This window comes from Diuraphis noxia, unplaced genomic scaffold (assembly GCF_037042655.1).
Source record: "Diuraphis noxia isolate RWA-SAM2 unplaced genomic scaffold, SU_Dnox_SAM2 contig0003, whole genome shotgun sequence".
NCBI classification, from domain to species: domain Eukaryota; kingdom Metazoa; phylum Arthropoda; class Insecta; order Hemiptera; family Aphididae; genus Diuraphis; species Diuraphis noxia.
This window is the reverse complement of record NW_028301713.1, coordinates 36,869,029-36,890,712: the sequence shown is the minus strand read 5'-3', so window position 1 is coordinate 36,890,712 and position 21,684 is coordinate 36,869,029. Positions and strand designations below refer to the sequence as shown.

General features: G+C 28.2%; 1 protein-coding gene across 1 annotated transcript; it reads right to left on the bottom strand.

Moving 5' to 3' along the window:
- Window positions 1–10,669: 10,669 nt before the first annotated feature.
- On the bottom strand, window positions 10,670–19,467 carry LOC107167474 (uncharacterized). Its single transcript, XM_015516524.2, has 3 exons — window positions 19,113–19,467; window positions 13,091–13,201; window positions 10,670–12,617 (listed from the first exon to the last, which is right to left on the bottom strand). Exons 1-3 carry the CDS (start codon window positions 19,134–19,136, stop codon window positions 11,211–11,213), a joined length of 1,542 nt encoding a protein of 513 aa, XP_015372010.2. The 5' UTR covers window positions 19,137–19,467; the 3' UTR covers window positions 10,670–11,210.
- Window positions 19,468–21,684: the final 2,217 nt, after the last annotated feature.

Genomic DNA, 21,684 nt, shown 5'->3' with positions numbered 1-21,684 from the left:
GTATTTATTATTTATTAATATGTTATGCTTAAAATAAAAATAAAATAAAAATCTACAATACAAAAATTTTATATATTTGTAGTTTATATTATATACAGGGTGATCATTTTATCAAACAACACTAATAATTTCAAAAACTATAAACTTTTTTCAAATTTTTTTTTTTTCAAAATTTTAGATCTATCTTGTTCTAGAGCTAAATATTTTTTTTTATTTTCACCCTTATATTTATCAGGTAAACCATTGTTAACTTTTGGTTTTCAAATGACAACCTATACTTAAAATTTCATAAACTAAAAAGGCTGTTTTTTTAATGAATTTTCACGTTTAAATTTTCATTTTTTGTTAATCCGTTCACAAGATATAATCACCTAAAGTTGGGTGTTTTGGGTGATGTTTGTGTGTTATAGGTGTATGTTAGGTGGTATCAACACAAAAACATCATATGAGTGTTGTTTGATAAAAGAATCACCTTGTATAAATAATTTTGTAGTTTTCACGACTTACTTTTAATTTTTTTTTTATTCGTATTTTTCTGTTTTGCACATAGTTTTCCTTTTTTACACAAGAATTACACAAGAAAGATATTTTGTTTTTAGGAATATAAACTATTATTGTAGGACTATTGACAAAAAACAAAAACTTTAAATAATAAAATAAGAATAACTACAAAATGAAATATGAACATTGTAAAATAATATGGTTGTCAATGTAATCTCAACCCAATGTAACTAAAATTTTGTAACCCAATGGCCTATGTCACCGAGGGAATATTTCGTTTAATAAAAAAAAATAATAATAATAAGAAGAATATTAAGTTACTTAAAAAAAATAACTAGGTTCATGGTAATAATTTAAATCACAAAATATAGTTGTATATATTTATCTAAAATACTAAAAAAATATTGACGAATACTTGTCGTACCAAATGGTTGTTAAACGTATTTGTGAAAATTGATTACTCATATTATGTTAAGTTATTATTTTAGACGATTGTTCACTCATCGTTAAATATAACAATATAATATTATAACCCTTAGTTTTTAAATAACAAGTTTGTAATACCGAAGACCAATGTACAGCTGCAATGATTGCTGGGTTTTAACGGAATATTTTGCAATTGAACAGGTAAAAGTTTGTTTATCTTGAAATTTGAATACAACTATAGTGACACTAAGGGAAAAAAATAATGTATAGTTTACCCACAATACATATTAATATGTATTGTTTATATATAGATCGACATTCTTAGTTTTTCTCATATTCATCACCCACGATAATTACTAATCCGTAGTCCATACAGTTTTCCACAAAGACGTTATCGTTCCTCTGCCTATTGCTAGAGGTCACACTTACACATATCCTGTGAATTATTATATATTAATAGACTGCTGTGCTGTTGTAGTAGAGTTGGCTGTTGCAACAGCGTACGTTGGCCATCAAAATCATAAAAAATGTCATATCACAGTGTTAGTCATTGAACTCCTCCGAAACGGATTGACTGATCTTCATAACATTTTTCGTGGATATTTGGTAGGTCTTAAAATACGTTTTAGGCTAATTTAAAAAGGGAATTGATCGCCCCCGGGAGGTGCTCGAACAGGAATTTTGAGATTTACGATAGACAGTTTTGCTTATAAATGGTTTCCATGGGTTATAAAGCCATAATAATAATTATTATTGGTTGCTGTTGGTTAAAAATGGTTGTTATCGTCCATAGAAGAAATATTTGTACAAATTAGTATTTTAAAGTATAGACTAAGTTGTACTATAATAGCTGCCAATATACGGATTTCCTACCAGAGTGGCTGAATTTCACTAACTGTTGGGAGTTACATAGAAAAGGATTTGAACAACTACAATTTTTAATGGGGCGATCATATTTTAAGGGAAAATTGCACGGGGCCGGTTAGATTTACAATAGAGTTTTATATTTATTAATGATTGCTATGGATTATAGGATTTGAGAATAATATTTATTTATTTTTTTTTATTTGAATATACCTAATCTATTTGTTTGTGTCATTGAAAATGCCAACAAGACGTCAGAGAAGGCTAGATTTTTGTTTTATAGGATTATATTTTTAAAGGGTATGACATAAAAATGTTATATTTATAATTATTATTTGACTTTGTATTCAACTTTTAATAGGTACAAAAAAAAGTTGTTAATTTAAATTATGGTTAAATTTGTTCAAGCTAACGAATAATTCATTTCATGATTATGCAATATTTGTATAGAAATAAAATGTTGAATTAGGAGTTTTCACTTTTTCCTCCTCCCCCCCCCCCCCAAAAAAAAAATAAAATAAAATAAAATAAAAAATAAAAACCCCAAGCATAGAACAAATTGTAATTGATGGTTAGATAATATTATATTTTAAAATTATCTTACTTAAAGTATATAGGTATACCGAAAGTTGAAATTTTTAAAATTATGTAGCTATTTATTTAACTGTTCTACCTTAGGAGAAATGATAATGGTGATTATAATATTATCTAATTTATTATTATTATATGACGAATTGTTCAAATGTTTTTCAACACTTTTATATTTTTAATTTATTATTATTAAAGTGTTAATAACCGTGATTAATTTTTATATTCTATTGGTTTTTCTAATTTCAAAAAATCAGCTTCGAATTACCTCCATAACAATTCCATGATTGACGGCCAAATTGGTATTATTATAAGCGTATATGAATATTACTTCTTTCCTGATACTTATTGACCAATATTATAATGTTCTTGTGGGTGCTATACAAAGTTAAATCCATTGAGGGGGGCTGAAGTGGAGCACTCCTTGATTTCAGGAATATTATCTGGACCCTCCCCCACAAATTCCTAAGTACTCCACTGGCTCCAATATTTATCTGTTAAAACATTTATGTAAATGTATATTGTTCGATATTAGTAGAGGCAGGTAAACAAAAGTTATAGATAAATTGATGAATTACGCCACTGATACAGAATACAGTAATGTAATAATGAATACATATCGATATTTGTCAAGCATATATAATTTTACGACCATCGACTGCCGTTTTTAAATAAAACTGGAATATCTTAATAAAATACGAATACCAAACGTCATATTGAAAAAGTTTTCAGTGTCCACAAAGATACGTCCCATATGTATTTTATAATTTTTATTGCCAATATTTTTTCATATAAAATATAATATACTTATTGAATTCTTAGGTCTTCTTGTTACCATTACCCAAATGTTATTTCGTAGCGTCAGGTATTCTGGTATTTATATTGTATAGATAGGTCATAATATACTAACTAACGTATACCAAAAAAAAGAAAAGATGAACAGGTGAATACCACTTTACAAATGTATATAAAAATAACTGATGTGTATACTTACATATTTTTTTGTTTTCGTTAAAATATCGTTATTAAATTTTTAGGCATTAAAATAAAACATTTTATTCTATTTTAACTTTAAGATAATTTATACATTTTTGTGATTTTTATGAATTTTGTGAAAACTTATTATATGCTTATAAAAAAATCACTCCTGTGTATTTTTAATACTTTTGATTTGATATTATAATAAACTTATGAGTTAATAACTATTTAATTTTCAAGTTGTTTATTACAGAATATTTTTTTTCAGACACAAAAAAAATTAATGTAAAATTAATCACTCTATTCAGAATACATGTACTGCTATTACTACTATTACTACTACTAAGTAGATAATTATACGACACTGTCAAGCAAGAGTTCCGCCACTTGAAAAAAAAAATGAGTTACCTGCTACAGCAACTGATAGGTTTATCATTTTGAAAATTTATATAAAACGGCGACGGGCGTATGATTTAATTATAATAATTTTAAACGACCTGTTATTTGTTCCCTAATTAGCTGTCGGCACAATAATTGTGCATGTATTGGAGGTATACAAATAAAATGTTTTTATAAAATATCTCGTGTTCTACGAAAAACACTAAAAAAGTATAAATACTTTTATTTTTTTTACAAACTTCAGTTATTTTTGTTAATACTTAATAATTAATAGGTAATATATTTTTACTTTTTTTTTTAGATTCACAGATTTCAGCAGATCTGCATTTTGGATTTCAGTTAGTTAAATGCAATATTCGAATGATTAATTTCAACTCCATTAAACATATCCTGATATCCTGATTATAGTTTCAAACAATAGATTTAATAAAATTATCTTATTTACTTTTAAATCATTATCATTTTCAGAATACAATTCTTTACTCACATACATGGTTATCTAGTTTATCTTAACTAACCTCACCCAAACATGTGTATCAAAAAAAAACGGATAAAAACTAAATTGACAGCAATTTAATAATGAATATTTCTGCAAAGCCTAAAAAATCTTCGATGGAGAAAAAATTAAAACATTCCTATGGATAAAAAATTGGATAATAAATAACAATACTAAAATACTGTAAGTGATACTGGTGGAATTGTTAGAGAATACACTAAATTTAAGACAATTGTTTAGCAATCCACCCTGAGGTATAATTTGAAGATAGACATGTGGATTTTTATAATATCATATAATAAAACATTGTAATCTAGTTTAATATAAATAAATATATATATATTTTATATTTTGTTTTAAAATGAAAAACTCCAATACAATTCTGAATGAATTATAATTTATTATTTTACCAATCTACTGCGTTCGATATGCAATATGTAATATTATATATAATATATATAATAATATCTATTCATGAAATAACTATTATTATGTAAATAATATTTTATAATATATTTCTTATACTATATAAATTTACTCAGCTATAAAGTATAAAATATACGTTTATGATTTATTGCCTGTTCATCAAAAACCAGTAAGTATATCAATAATTGATAATTCATTACGATTGTTGTTCACAACTTCAATAATATACATTTTTTCAGTTAAAGTTGTCCTCAATGATACTAAGACCCAAGAATTTGTTTGTTCATAATTCATTATTTTTTTTTTTTTTTACAAAACTACAGAACTTCTCTATAAACCTAGATATTTTTTTACCTCATTAGTAGTATTTATTTATGAGTTGATTTAAATTAATATCATTATTTAATATAACGCATCACTGAAATAATACACCATTATTATGAATTTATACTATATTTACCTATTAATTCATAGAATGAGCACACTTTCTTTAAGTCTAAAGCTCAAAAAGAAAGGAACAAAACAAATTTCCTATTGTGAATTATAATATTAAATATACCTACTGGTTACAACTCATTAACTTTTGTTTTTCTCAATAGTACCTATATAATATATTCAAATGACATATTTAAAGTATTTAACGATTTTAATCAGATCGAGTGAAATAATTAACTTTGAACGCGGCTCCAATATACACAGAAGAAAATCAGCGATGTAATAATTATTATTAGTAAATTACACCTAATTTTGATTTACATTTCGGACTTTTGTGAGTGTTGTGAGTGTTGTTAATGGGTCTTCTCTCGTTGAAGTCTGTACAATAATTATTCATACATGTCATTATCTTTTTACTTATAATTTATCGTTACCTTAGGGCTTATATATCTATATACCTACGTCGGTTGTATATTTCTTGTAAAAATAAAAACTAATACACATATATAAGGAACATAACTAGTAATCAGAGCCCAATTGGCATACCTTGCATTAGATCATCCGTCTGAAAGAAAATTCTAAAAATTCAACTCATCATAAAAGTGTGTAGTTGGCTGCTATCAATATGCAAATAAAATAATAAACATTTGAATTATTAATTAATAAAACAGTTAGATTCAGATTGACTGAAGACAAAAACATTTTGAAAAATAATATATATATATCAAATTTCATGTTTTGGAAGATTTTATTCATTTAATTATATGGTTTTATACAAAAGTTTATTTTTTTTATTTGTTAAGCATCAACTGCACAGTTTATTAGCTTTTTACAAAAATTTTACAATTTATTATACAAATCGATATTTTTTAGATATAAGATTATATTATAGTAGTTGGAAAATGGGCCAATTGCTTCGTACAGGCTGTCAGGGATGTCATTTATTTGTTATTATTATAATATTATGTCATATCATATTATTTTTAATTATGAAATTTTAATGTTTTTAAAATAATATTGTTTATTTTTTTTTTAAGTGTCATATTTTAATAACATTATGATTATAGAAAAACTATCAGGACAGTTGTATATTAAGCGTCAACTGAATATAAGTTGATTCTGGACTAAGGGATTAATAATTAATGTCATGTATACCAAGCAGAAGTGAAATGTACGTATGTATAACATGAAAATACAAATATAGGCAATAATAATGAATTCAAAAATGCAATTGTTTTCTTTCCAATACGTTCTTTTTTATATTAATAAAATCTAATAGTCTAATCACCAATTTTTAAATTATAATGATTAATGATTATATTTTCAATGTGTGATATTACGACGTTCTTATTAATTCTATCAAGTTAACATTTTAACACTACACCGATCATGAAATCATAAATTACACAACATGATTTCACAGCAAGGGAAAATACTTGCGCATTTTAAAAATCGTTATTGTCTGCACGGCTCACTGAATGCAATGTATCAGTTGTACTTGTACTTGTATGGTATAGATGACAAATCATCTAAATTCCAAGTGTCACTTATATAAAGTCTTCGGCACCTTACACTATAGCCAGAGACAAAGACGTAAAGTGAACTTTTTTTAATGATTTTCAGTCTGACTAACGTAGTTATAGCTATAACTCGTATATATTATACAGAAAAAATATTAAGAATTTCGACAAACGTTTTAGTTCACAAAATTATTCATCTGTCTAGGATTAAAATGAGAACTTGCTGTATTCAGATTCTAGATTGTACTGTTGGTGAATATTTCATTATATTTATATGCATGCGTTTTTAGTTTAAAAACTTGAACAATCTGTTAAATGTTTGTACTTGTACACTTAAAGCACTAGTTTTTTTTTTCAAAACACACTAAAATCGTTAGTGAAGTTTAATAGAAAAACTGAAGAGTTTTGTTATTTATCTTTATTTTTGGTATACGTTATCGTAAAATACGCCGGTATTGTAAGTTAAGATTCATATACAATAGATGATTTAATTAAAATCTGGTATCCTTATCTTATTTCTTGATTAAACTTCAAATTATTATTTTAGTTTGTTCATTATAATGTATATTTCACACACACATTTAGTATAAATAATATCTACAGATACAATCCAGAAACTTTACGAATGCATATATCTTAGAAACAACAAAAACAGCTTTTTATGTACTGCAGATACTCAAGAGTCAAGAAAAATTATGATAATTTCCTTTAAGCCAAGTTAGATTGAAACCATGCAACGGACCTTTCTGTAGTACGTTCCATAAATATATACTTTTTTTTTTACAGTCAAACAGGTTGGCGTGTGGGTTCCCATGTTTTATTTTAAAACTTTCATCAAAGTAATTTAATTTACTTTTAATAAGTAGGGCTCGGAAGTTGTAGGTTAGGTAGGTAAGGTTAGGTTAAATTATTACTTGTTTTATGTTCTACACCAATTTACAATTTATTAAACACTTATTCTTTATTATTAATCAGGATTGATACATATTATACTTTTTTTAATTAATTTACACTTAACATGTGCTTCAGTCTTATGTTAAGTAACATTGAATTTATATAATTCTTCAATATAACAACTATTGATAACACAACCATGTTATCATACAACATTACTAATAACTAATAAGGTTAGGTTAGGTATAGGACTAGGTAACCTAACTTATAATTATTCATCATCTTATTATTGCCATTCTAAAAAAATTATAAGATTGATATTTAATACCAACATTTATATTTTTATTTATACGTTTGATAAGCATAGAACTTATGCTTTCAGTAGATTGGCACTGAGATAGATAATATATACTGGAGCGCGTACTCAGCCGTAAAAATGAGTCATCGTGTTTGACGTTACCCACACCACTGAAAGGCAAAACATTTCATATTAACATAAGATGGTCGTGTAGTTATGAGTTTATGGCTGTTTCAATTCATAATTCTTAATTTATTTTTATTATTTTCTTAATTCTTCTACAAATCGAACGAAGCTATACGTAAGTATAGCTACAGGTGTACTAACGGTAGGTTAGCTATTCATTACCTTAATGTATTATCATGATTATATATAATATGATATAATAATATGTAAAAAGACAAAATTTAACAAATAAATTAAAATCACATAGAAAGCCTAGTATGATACATTATAATTTAAAAAGAAAATATTAACACATATATTTTATAACAATATGCATATTTATTATTCATACAAAAGTACAAAATAATTATTTGAGTATTTCTTTTCATACCATTATTTAAGAAAATATCTGTCGGGGTTAGCTACCTAGTTTATAAAATATATAAATATATACAAATAGGCCAAATAGGTAATCTAAAAACTATTGAAAAATTTTAATAGTTTCTTTGGGAGAGAAGGTTTATTGTTCAATACTTCTTTCAAATTATATTATAGTTAGGAAGAAAAATAAACGACTTTTCAACTGCATACTTTTTCTAGCATATTCGACACTATTTTGTGCTAAATTTTTATGTAATTGACTTTCCTGGAATAATCATAACTACACATCTGTGGTACGTAAAAATAAAATATTTTGCATTCGGTGGTGGTAGAAACGGAATTCAAGACGGCTCAATTTTTTCATCATTACATGAATGGCGAGTCCACGCTCCAGTATATAATATTATCTATCTCAGTGTCTATTGGTATAAGATCTATGATGATAAATTGATAAGTCACTGATAACTAGAGCGTGGATTTCTATACATTTGCATATTTTTTTCTTTTAATGTTTTTGGATTTTTGTCAGTTATCTCCACGAACCATCATAATTTGAAGCTAATGGTAAATTTTTTTTGCATATTTATAGGTTATTGCATATTTTTGCATACTTTGGCAAAATTCAAAATGTATTGCATATTGAAGTGAACATTTAATATAATAATTTGTGTAGTTGAAAAATTAAAACTAAAATTCATAGTCGTTTAATAATAATTTATATATATATTTCAGCATATTATCCCCTATTCAATACAACATTTATGCTTCAGACCAACCAACTATTCCTTTTACGTCAGTAGCCGACTATGCAGATGACAAAGCGATAATTTCCATCAACAACACTCCCCTCACTGCCTCTTCAAATCTACAAAATCATATTACCTATATGGAAAACTGGTTTACCATTTGGCGGTTCAAATTCAATCAAAGTAAATCTATCCACACTACCTTCACCCTCAGACAGTCCAAATGTATCTCTATATGGTACACCCATTCCTTTGTCTCCTACTGTTAAATATTTTGGTCTAACACTTGATCAAAGACAAACTTGGGCCTACCATATAAGAACCAAAAGACTAGTTTTAAATAGTCACCTACGCATGCTAAAATGGTATTATGCAATGATAAATACACCTCCACGTGCCCCAAACTTTTTATATATAAAAGTCTACTGAAACCAATGTGGACGTACGGTTTGCAGTTATGGGGTAGTGCAAAAAAATCAAACGTTAATAAAATTCAAGCATTCCAAAACATTGCTCTAAGGAAATTAAAAAATGCTCCTCCCTACATCCTTTTCCCTCCATTCAGACTTAAAACTAAAAACAATAGCTGAGGAATCCAAATGTTTCTATAAAAGATTCTTCAACCACCTAAACATTCATTCGAATCCACTTATCAAAAAATTGGTCTCGGCTACCATACAAGGTAATACCACAAGTGGTCCAAAGCGTAAGTGATATCGTGATTTGTTATAAAAAAAAAGTAATTTAAAATTTAAAAGTTTAAAAGTTTAAAAAAAAAATAGATAAATAAATAATATTAAAAATAATTAAGTAACCATAGAAAGTGTCAAAGTGTAAATATATATATTTATTTATTGCGATTTTGACTGCATATATTATATATGACATATTTCGATACTTTTAAGTGCATATAAATTCGTGCTCTACTGATAACTAATGTAGCCAACTTAATAACGTGAAAAATTCATGTTATTTCAAATTTTAAATCGATTAAGTGATTGTTTCAGTTTAATGACGTTTGCTGTTGAAAATTTGGATTCTAATATAGTATTGTTTTTTATTTATACAGTTTATTTGAGTTTGTGTTAATCTAATTAATGAAATTAAAATATGTGATTTTAAATATTATTATTATTATATTAAAAATGTAGGATTTATTGACTCCAGAAGATATCCACAGTTTACGCTATAATAATACATAATACGCAAGTACTGTTACGTAAGTCATGAAATTTCATAATAACTATTAAATGTTCTATAGGTATAAAATAATACATAATTCAGCAAAATATAACATTATGTAGTAACTGTGAATATTCAATATTATATTACAATAATTTATTAATATTATATAAATAGCAACTATAGATCATAGTTTAGAAAAGGAAAGTTAATAAAAAATCTACCGTTTCGCCCAAAATCTACAGAGTACATTTTCAAATTTTAGTTAGGATTTTGTTAATTTATTTCAAATATTACACGTGAGATTCCTTTTATACATCAATATTATATATTTAAATAATGTGAACAACTCAATAAAGAAATCTAAAAATTTTTGTAAGTAGGTATATTTTTATTTTGGTAAAAATAATTAACAAAATGGTATAATACACGAATCGCTTATAATGAAACTTAGCAGTTAGCATAAACCAGCTATATAATAATAATATTATAGTTAATAATCTAACTACAAAGTCATGAAATGTACCTAAATAATTATTTTTGTACCTTATATTTTATTAATTATACCTTATAATAATATGAGTTGTTTGTAATTCGTAGGTAATCCTGATTTATTATAATCATAAGTAACGTGAGTCATGCTATCTACATAAAAATAATACACTAGGTACCGTATATGAAATATGTATTTGACTTCGATACCTTATTCTATTCGATTTTACCTTAATGTATGTATAGCAACAAGTTGTATAGGCAATTATACCCGCTATACTTACAGAGTTAACAATATGGAAATATATTGATAGTAATAACTAAAACAATTTAACAATAAAAATACAACAAACCGCAACTATAATAATATTATTGCTCTGGAAAATAGTCATTCACCTCATAGCCAATCCTAACGCTCCCTAATCGTACTGTCTGCTACCACCGAACCAGCTGGGAAAGTACGACGATGCGGACATGTACCTGTGCATGTTTGCTGGTGGTGGTGGCTGGGATGAATGTCTTTTCTGGTATTTGCCAGAGATTTTCACGTTTTCAGGAATTTCAAACGGATATGGTGGTTCCTCATCGAAGTGGTATTCCCGCAATGGTTGTTTTTGTACCGTTACCACCGTTTCATCTGCAGAATCAGCCGCGTGGTCATCCCGATAATCTCTGTCGTCTCTGTCGTCCTGGGCGTCCCTTTCGTCTCTGTCATCACGTTCCCGCGAACGGTTATCAGTGTCTTCGTCGTACTGTATCGGTGCACTCACGTCGTAACGTGGCTCTTCGGAAGGCCCGTTCACCTGTACCGGTCGAGGTGGCTGCAGTTCAGATTCCGGAACCTGTTGCTGTCGTTCCTCGGACGAACCGCTGTGGTGCTGGCGTTCCGTCGACGCTGCAGGCGCGACGTCCGGCTGTCGGTGCACCACCGGGTCGTGTTCGGACGACAATTGCTGGATGCCGGTCAGATAAGCAGACTTGTCCACTGACGTCGTCGACGAGTACTTACGGGAGAAGTGATCGATCGGTTGATCGGCACCCTGTTCTTCAGCTAAATACCCGAATGGACTGGCGCTGCCCAAATGGTTCGCCTGATTACGTTCGGGGCTACCAACGCCACCCAGCTGGTTTGCGTGATAACGTTCGGGGCTACCAATGCCACTCAGCTGGTTTGCGTGATAACGTTCAGGATTACTAGCTCCGCCGTCGCCGCCGCCAAGTGGATTGGCGTGATGATGTCCAGGGGCACCGAACTTGGGCAACTGATCGAAATGGCTGTTGGGTCTGCTACCAAGGTGATGTTCAGCCGACTGTTCCGCGGACGGCGGTAGTCGCTGTTTCTTGTAGCCACCCACCGATTTCGGTCGGCCGTCGAACTGTTGCGGCTTTTTATACTGACCCGGTTGACCACCGTGTTTTTCCGTTCGTGGTTTCTTGTAGAATTTGTGCAACGGCTGTTTGGGCCGGGCTCCGACTCCGCCACCTGGTGCCGACTGTTTTCCCGACGCGTCTTCCAAATGATTGTCGAAGCCACCGCCGAATCCTCCACCGCCACCACTTCCCCCGAATCCGCCTCCGTCACTACCTCCGAATCCGCCACCGTCACCGTTCCCTCCGTCATTGTGTCCTTCGTACATGTATTTGACGTGTGCGTTGAAACCATTATGCTTGTCAGCCGTGTACTCGACCACCCTCATATGTCCGTCCGGTTGTAGAAACGAATACGAACCGTGCACCGTGTCTCCATCTCGGTGTTCCCAGTGGCTCTTGACATCCTTCGTTTTTGGATCGTGTACCCAATATCCATACTTGTAAAGTGGCTTCACCTGTGAACCAACCAAAAATCAAAGTTAAAAAATAACCACAAAGTTGTAGGTCATAAGCGACACCTGCAGGATAAAATTAGGTTAAATCAATTATAATATCGTGGAACTTACAGCTTTGAACTTGTGCTTAGCTACCCAAAATTAAGTACAGTAGTTTTTAATTATTGTCGCACAAAAGCGAAAAAAACTAGTTCAGAAATTAAATTTAAAAAAATTGTCCATACATATTCCATTGTTGCCCTTAAACAGTTGATATTTTGTGTTTTGGTTGAACTCTTATGTTACTCTCTTAATCTAAGCTAACGTTTGTAATCGTATAATATTATTGTTCAATATCGAAACAATCGATCGTTAAAAGTTCATCCAAATTGTTCATCATAGGGACAATTTTCACGAAAATCAATTAAGCTGTTACTATTATTAGTACTACAAATTACTTATTAGTCTATAACATTTGATTTTTGTATACTTACGTAATGATCTTCATGATGTTCTTCGTTACGGCCGTCCCCTATCTGCTCACCGTAGTATTGGCACCAGGCAGCTCTCTGAGCCCATGTCACAAAAACTAATATTCTGAAAGCCTAGACAACAGGTTTCTCATTTTATTATATTGTAACTAGGAAATATTGTCTACAGTTTACAAAAAATTCTTTGTTTAGTGTAAAATTAAAAATTTTGTGGTGTGAATAATTGCGCATCACAATATTATTTTCATTTTAACTTTTAGTTATCATAGCCGTTATTGATTTATGGCACGAATACCTATTGATATATTTTATAAATATGACTCGATTTCAGTTTTTTGGAAAAAAGTTAGTTGTACAATTTATTTATATGCTAACGATATCTATTTTTTTCATTTCTTAAAAATTAAACGATAGTTCGTGAATAACGTATTAATAACATGGTCATTGTAAACTGAAACGTGCTGGCACGTTTGACAAAACATAATGATTTTTTTTTTGTGAAAAAATATTAAAACATTATTTTTAACTCCCGTGATTCAAAATATCATCAGGTTTAATGTGCTATTATATCAATATTATAATATACAGTACACGCGTCCGCTTCCATATCAGTTTCACGTTATCGGTCTGAACACAATGAACCAATATATTCGTTTATGTCTTTTGTTACGAATAATTTTGACGCTTTTCTTTCGGTGTCTTTCTCGTTGATGCAACAGTATTAATGTAATAAACATGCAGTGTTATTCACGATAAAATATTAGACATGCGTCTCAGATTTTTTCGAACGTATTTCTTTGATACATCAATAGGTAGGTAGTTAGGGAAAAAATTAATATTGTAATATTTTCAAGAATTTATGCCCAAACGATGAACACTGTAAGTAACTCTTAGATGACTTTGATCTATCATAAGTCTAGCAGGTACCTATAATATTATAAAAATATTTTAGCTAACGTTTTGGCTGGTTTCCTATAACCTCAAATTATAATAATCTTTTAGAACACATAATGGTCCAACGTGTCAACAAATATTTTCTGTCGATCTTGTGTGTATAAACAATAAACATATACATATTAATTTCGCGTGTATGAAAGTTTAATTATTAAACGAATACTTAAATAGCATCGTGGATTTACCTAAGTACAGAAAGTGAAATAAGTAAAGTAAAGTAGGTATTCTGTATTAAATAATTCTCATTTTTAAACAAATAGATTCATGATATGTAATGTTATACTTTTTTAAATTTTATTATTGATCTTAAACCCGGTGACTAAGGCCATTAGCCGTTGTAGGGGTTATGAGCTGTGGTAAGGGTAAAGTGTTGGTACGGTATGTTATTTTTACAGTTGTTACGGTAGGTCACCCATCCGGAAGCTAGTAGCTGTGGCCGTTACCTACTCCCAGTCACCAAGCCACGCTATAACTTGTATGTACAGCAATCAATGTAAATTTAAAATTTAAACCCATATAATGCATCTTATTTTATTCTTAGCAACGTGAATCTGTCTGTTTAAAACATATAATCTACATTTCACGTAATTAGTAAACATTTGAACTTTAAATGCTTATAAAAAAAATCGTGTCAATGTATTTTTAATATTTTTCAACTGCTATTGTAACAATATGGTTGAAGCCTTGTATTAAATTTTAAAATCTTAGTTTTTAAACGAAAATTGTTATGAATTTCTATCTAAGATAATTTGAACATTGCCGTAAGTTTTACGTATTTTGTCAAAATTAAAAATTAAAATGCTTATAAAAAAATTGTGACTACCTATGTATTTATTTTATTTTTCGTCTGCTATTGTAACAATATGTTAGGAGCCTTGTATTAAATTTTCAAGCTTTTCTACCAACAAATAAATTTTTATCGATGATATTAGTTTAAAAAAAACTAATAATGATCGAAAATTGCATATTATGCCTATGAATAGTTCAACTTAGGTCGAAAATGTTTGAAAATTGCATGGTAGATAGAATATGCTTATATAAACATTCAGTAAAAATTACATGTATTTATAGTCATTTGTTTTAAAGTTAGATCAAAAACAAAAATCAATTTCGTCAAAAATTGATTGTGCGTAAAAATTCCCGATTTTTCCTTAATTTTAGATTCTGAGCGGAGTGAGGAATGTATTAATTGGTTTTACAATAATGTTTATTTCTTTTTTATTCTGTAAGCACTTTTTATCCTTCTAAACTTGCTAAAGAGTATCAAGTTTAGCATCTTTTCTAAAAGTTAATGTTCTGGAGCTGGTACTTTAAAGTTGTCATTTTTCAATTTTTGAAACGGTACTCGACATAAAAGCGGTTAAATAAGAAAAAACGTACGATTTTATGATTTTATAATATTAAATAATTACGGAGGACGTTTTCTACAAGAAATATTGCTTCAAATGAAAAATGACAAGAGATCTTTTTTGTAGTATTTTGGGGTTTGTTCCTTACGGTTTAAATTTCGGAAAATTTTAGCCATTTTTGAGCTATTTTTTTTTGTGTATCTGTCATCACGTTTTGGGGCAGTAAAAGTGCTTCGATTTTTGACTCCAGTACCTCATTCGATCAGAAAGTGAATCTAGTTGGTACTTGGGGGGGGGGATCAAAAGTAATGAATTATTTTTCTTAATAATTGGGATGAACAAACTAAAAATTAGGTCAGCATTTCGGTGGTGGATGTTTGTCCATTGTCCTTTCGGTCTTCGAACAGGATAGTGTAATTTTACTGTATTCGATTTGAATGCAATGATTGCATTCGATAAAAAACGAATCTGAGCGGACGAGGGAATATTTTTTATTTAATTTTATTCGTTTTTATGGTGATAAACAAAGCGTTACAAGAACAGCTTAAGAATGATTTATATAAATAGGTTATTTATACGATTATAATTGTAGTTTATAATTAAGAAATACCATAAAAATGAAAAAAGAATATAAAAGAAAAGAAAAAGCTCAAAAGTCACTCAAATGTTTTGAAAATTTTACCATGTCTAGGTAAGGTGAATAATAAGTAAACAACCCAAATTTCAAGTTTTTAGGAATGTTTTTAATCGAATTACAACAAAAAAAAACTCCCAAAATTAAAATGTCTATAAATAGCTTAAAAATGGATAAAATTTTCCGAAATTTAAACCATAAGGAACAAAATCCAAAATAAAACAAAAAAGATCTCTGTCATTTTTCTCATTTGAAGCAATATTTCTGGTAGAAAACGTAATTATTTAATATTATTCGTAATATTATCGCGAAATTGTGAAATTGTATGTTTTTTCTTATTTAACTGCTTTTATTTCAAATACCGTTTCGAAAATCGAAAAATTACCATTCCCAAGTACCACATCAAGAACATTACCTTTCAGTAAAGATGCTACACTAGATACTTTTTGAGGAAGTTTTGAGGGAGAAAAAGTGCTTACTGAATAAAAAAAAAAAAAGAAAGAAGCGTCATTGTAAAACCAATACATTCCTCGTTTCGCTCAGAATCTAAAACAATATAAAGGGTGATTCTTACCTAGAAACATCAATGTATGTATAAGAACATTATCTATGTTTTTATTTTATTTGCCAAAACAAATATCATTAAGTCCTAGTAAGTTAATATTTATTGACTGTAATATCTATAGACATACATTTATGGAAATTTCGAAGTACCTAGGTATGTGAAATGTTGTGCATTGTTTCCAAGTAAACAACTCGTGCAAGGTACCGTATTATTTGGGTTGAGGTTGATTCAAATGTTACATCACTCGAAAGTGGACACCAATCGAGAGCTGTAAATCAATTTTCGATTTAATTTTAGTGTTGACTTTTTTATGAAGAATCTTAATACCTATAATGTTACGTTATCCGTATAGTATGTAAATTAAAATTTATTTTAAATAAAAAAATAATAAATAATTCTAAAATAATTTGTTTAATTTTAAATTAATGAATCCTGGTATAGTGAATGATTTAATATTAACTTGTGAGTTGTGACTTCGAGTTAAGTATTAAATACTTAAGAAAAAGACAAGTTTTTTTTAATTGAAAAATCTTTTGTTTCATTAGCAAGTAAGTTTGAAAAATAATATAATTTTTCTATCCTTGAATTTATAAAATGGCAACTGAGACATAAGTTTATATGTATATATATGTATATATATATATATGGTATATCTAATAATAAATTTGCATTTAAAATTAATATTATCTAACGAAATATTGTCCAAAACATTAGATCCTCAATATTTTTCTGTGAAAAAGTCTATACAAAACTAACTATAATGTATAGCAATTAATGAGGTTTTTATCTTCATTTAATTTTTTTTTCAAAACTTGTATTACGATTATTAAATTAATTCGGACTGAAAGTATTATGAGATCTTAAAACAAATTTAGGTCACTTCTACTGAAACACAGTCGAGACATTTAGATAGGAACATTTTTCAATAACGATTTTGTTCATTGCTTTAGTCATTGTAAAGTTAACGTAATTTATATAAGAGGGGAAAATAGATTAGAGTGAAACATAATATAAAAGTGTAATTTTTACTCATTTCTATACATGCCATTATATGACATGAGAAATAATATGCATTTAGATTACATTTTCAAACGATTTAGTATGATTACAACGTAGGTGCTCATTTTCAAGACAAAACTTAAAGTAGGTAGTTACTCAAATCAGATTTTTATGCTGAAAAAAATATATGCTGAATTTTTTTCTGTACATCGTATAAAATCTTCTTTTTTTAATTATAATAAAAATAACTATAATTTTTTAATTATCTATCTACTATAATTAAAAAAAAAAAAATGAAATCGAATGAAAAAGTATTATTTACGATGCCGATCAAACATATTTGATATGATTGATTAGAGTTAGCCCTTATTACTTATTAGTATTATTATACTATAATGCATAAATATCCCATTTTTTAATTTTATTTGGAAGCAACAATCTATTATGAATTAAAAAAATAATGCAAATATATTATTTTATTTAAAGGATTAAATGTTTAATTATAAATGAATCTTTAGGGAGAATTTGGGAAATGTTTTCAAAAGTATAAATTTATTATAATATTCTAGGTATATTATTGAAGCATGAATATTTGATTTAGTTGTTATATTAATGTTAAAATATCTCATTTTATGTCATTTACAGAAAACATGTTTTATTTATTTAAGTGATATTGTCGTTAAGAATTTAAAATAAACACAATTACATTATTACATTGAAAAGTTTAATTCTAAGCGAATCTTCTAAAATATTACTTGAAATGATCTCAAAAGTAAATTTAATACATTCTAATATTATTAAAAACTAAATATTTGATTTAGATATTATGCTTTGTATGTATATTGTATATATTATAAATTTACATACAAAAATAATCTATTGTAAAACATTTACTCAGCTTAATCATTAATGTAATATAATACAATATTAAAATACGATCACATAATAATGTACTAAAACAAAAGTAATTCTAAAATATCTCCAATTTCATTTTAGCTATTTATGATGGAGGTATCAAAAATCAAAATAATAATACCTATATATAATATTGTGTATGATACAATTACTTACCAATATTTTATATAAGTTAACTAAAGATTTTTTACTTGCGAATTTATGATTTATTGGGCTGTATATATGTTTGTATTTATAATGAAAAACTGAAAAGTACGATATATAATACTACAGACTATTAACTATGGAACTGTTGTCTTTTGTCTGTGGTTATTAAAGGCAGACGTTTAATAGTAATTATATTTCTACTGTGTTTATCCTAATTATTGTGGGCGACATGCAAATAATACATTACACCACATTATTGTGTATCATATAGCGTGTATGTAGAGTCTATCCATAGATTCCATGCAAATATTTCACAAAACGGTTCAAAGAATTTTCCGAGAAATTATTTTTGAGGGAATAAGTTCGATCGTTAAGATGCCTGTGGTCAACATTCAGAATGCAGATGATGTATTTTTCTTATAATGTTTTTACCCACGTAAATAATTTTATGTAGTGACTTACCCTGGTTGGTAGTGTGGAGATCATGACGTTTAGTGAGTAGATCGATTGATGTTTCCGTTCAAAAGTCTTTAATATTTTAAAATGTGTATCACTAAAAGTTCAGTAGTCACAACGACGAGAACTGCGAATGGCTCACTGTTGTTGTTTTCTAGATGTCTAGTGAACTGGTTGAGGATACAGACAATGATAGTAGTATAGTAATAACATAAACCACAGCGATAATATACAAATGATACTAAAAATAACGATAATAAATAATAATAATAACGGTAATGATAATGTAGCTGTACTTTATCTAATAAACAACAATACGATTTCCCCGTGTGATGGTGGAGTGGTCTATGACGAACACTGGCTCGAGACAGTTAATTATGTATCGCCTTAGTTTCCCTCCATTTTTCACTGGCTGCACCGTTTTTCTCTGCCACCAGACCCAAACCATGACATAATCACCGAATGAATATATATATATATATATATATATATATATATACATATATAAAAAATATCAGTAGGTATACGCGTGAGTATATAATATTATATATTATCCAGTTACGTCTTCTGACATTGTTATAAGTACGCCAGATTTCCACTTATGCTATAATAAACCTAATATATTACATGTATGTATATATATGTATATAAACATTTATTAAATCGACAGGTGTACTGCATGTCAGCAGGTCTACAATAGATGTAGGAATATTATGATTTATTTGATATCATATAGTTACATTGCATACTAGGTGTACCTACTAGATGTATATCTACATAATATTATTATTGTAAATGAAATCGATTTTCCGGAACGCCACAACAGTAATATAATAATATATCTACCTATAAATATGTAATCTACCTACTGTATGTGCAAATGTAATGTCATACTGATTGGTGTACCTAAAACTGTAGTTGTGTACGTGTTTGCTGCACGCATTGCCGCAACATTATCATAATATGATCTAATGATGATGTTGATGATTATTATAATTATTAGTAATATTACAGATGATATACATATACATGTATATATTTAGGTGGTAAAAAATTATTATATTAGGGAATAACATGATATATACTAGATTATTAAAGGATGAGCGCTCTCAATGAGTAACTTCACCTCTCAACATATCATATTGTCATTAGGTATTTCATATTAACACCAGTTGATCTTATTATAATATAAAATTTTATATAAATAATAGTATTTAACATGTGCTACTTAACTATCAAATTACATCAAATCTCGAATAGCCTATCATAGACGTATGGTATATGGTGTATACCCTGAAGTTCTTCCAGGGACGAAAATCAACTCTGGAAAAATACCTTTTTTTGCTCAAGAAAAATAATTAGTGCGTACCTATATTAAAATTTTTACAATGATGAAAAATTATTAGAAACGAGGGAGATGATATCAGACTAACGACAGTGATAACATTTGATTAACGTATAAATATGTATCACAGATATACATTTGTTAAGCAATCAGTTTAAATGCAATGAAGTTGAATAAATTGGTAACTGAAATAAATTTGTTACAAAAATATGAAAAAATAATAAAAAAAAATTTAAGGCGACTTGAGCGCTAAAATGCTTCACATTTGGCTTCAATGATTAAATATTATATTGAACGAAACATTTTTGAACAATTTTAAAGACATTTGCAATTATACCGGTCATAAGGTATAATGTGAGCGATCATTTTCGAGTGAAAAATTATGTTTCAAAAAAGGTTAAATATATTGATTCTTGTAAATGTAGAATAATAAACAAAGTTCCGAAAACAACATTAATGAATTTTGAAAACTATACCCAACGCTATAATGGTGTTATGATAAATTATAATTTTTATTTATATGATAATGTTTTTTTTTTTTTTTTTTATCTGTATAAGTTGTAAATTTGAGTTTTAAGTAATTTTTGTGTATTGCATGTGCATTTTATTAGAATTTAAATGCTTAAAATAACATTAAGAGCAGGCCAGTAGCAGTCTCTGCATACTCTGAAAAAGAGGCTTGCGCATACCTATGTAGCAAATCACATTGTTGCAGATATTATAAAACATAAAATAATTACAATAATAACTATGTTCTAAAATGGATTTAAACGATATATTTTATAAGCTAAAAATATGTAATAAGTTCATTTCTCTATACTTCGATTTCCAAAATGCATTTCTAAAATTATATTATACAACTACCTACTGTTACATAAAGTCTTATTACTTTAAACAAATGTACTTTTAAAAGTCCAAGGAGACGTATCACTATAAAAAATTAAAAACAAAATGTTTGATTAAAAAAACATATTAAATCTGCTAAACAAACAACATTAAGGAAAATATAACAATATATTATGACAAAAAAAGTTTCAAAAAGGAAAGAATCAACTGCGTAGCTCATTGCTAAGATGACAGTAATCTGAGTGATTAGCGGAAGCTAATGAATTCCATGGAAATATAATAACTAAGAGAGGCTGTTTTCTTTCAGATTATAAAATATGGGATGCGAAAAAATACATTTAATTAGGTATTAATACATTTTTATTTAATCATCATTTTTTTTTTTTA

Coding starts and splice junctions, on each gene's coding strand:
- LOC107167474 (XM_015516524.2), bottom strand. CDS start 19,136: ATGATCTCCACACTACCAACCAGG. Junction 13,202..19,112: donor TCTCCACACTACCAACCAGG/GTAAGTCACTAC, acceptor CCTGTTGTCTAG/GCTTTCAGAATATTAGTTTT. Junction 12,618..13,090: donor AACATCATGAAGATCATTAC/GTAAGTATACAA, acceptor GTTGGTTCACAG/GTGAAGCCACTTTACAAGTA.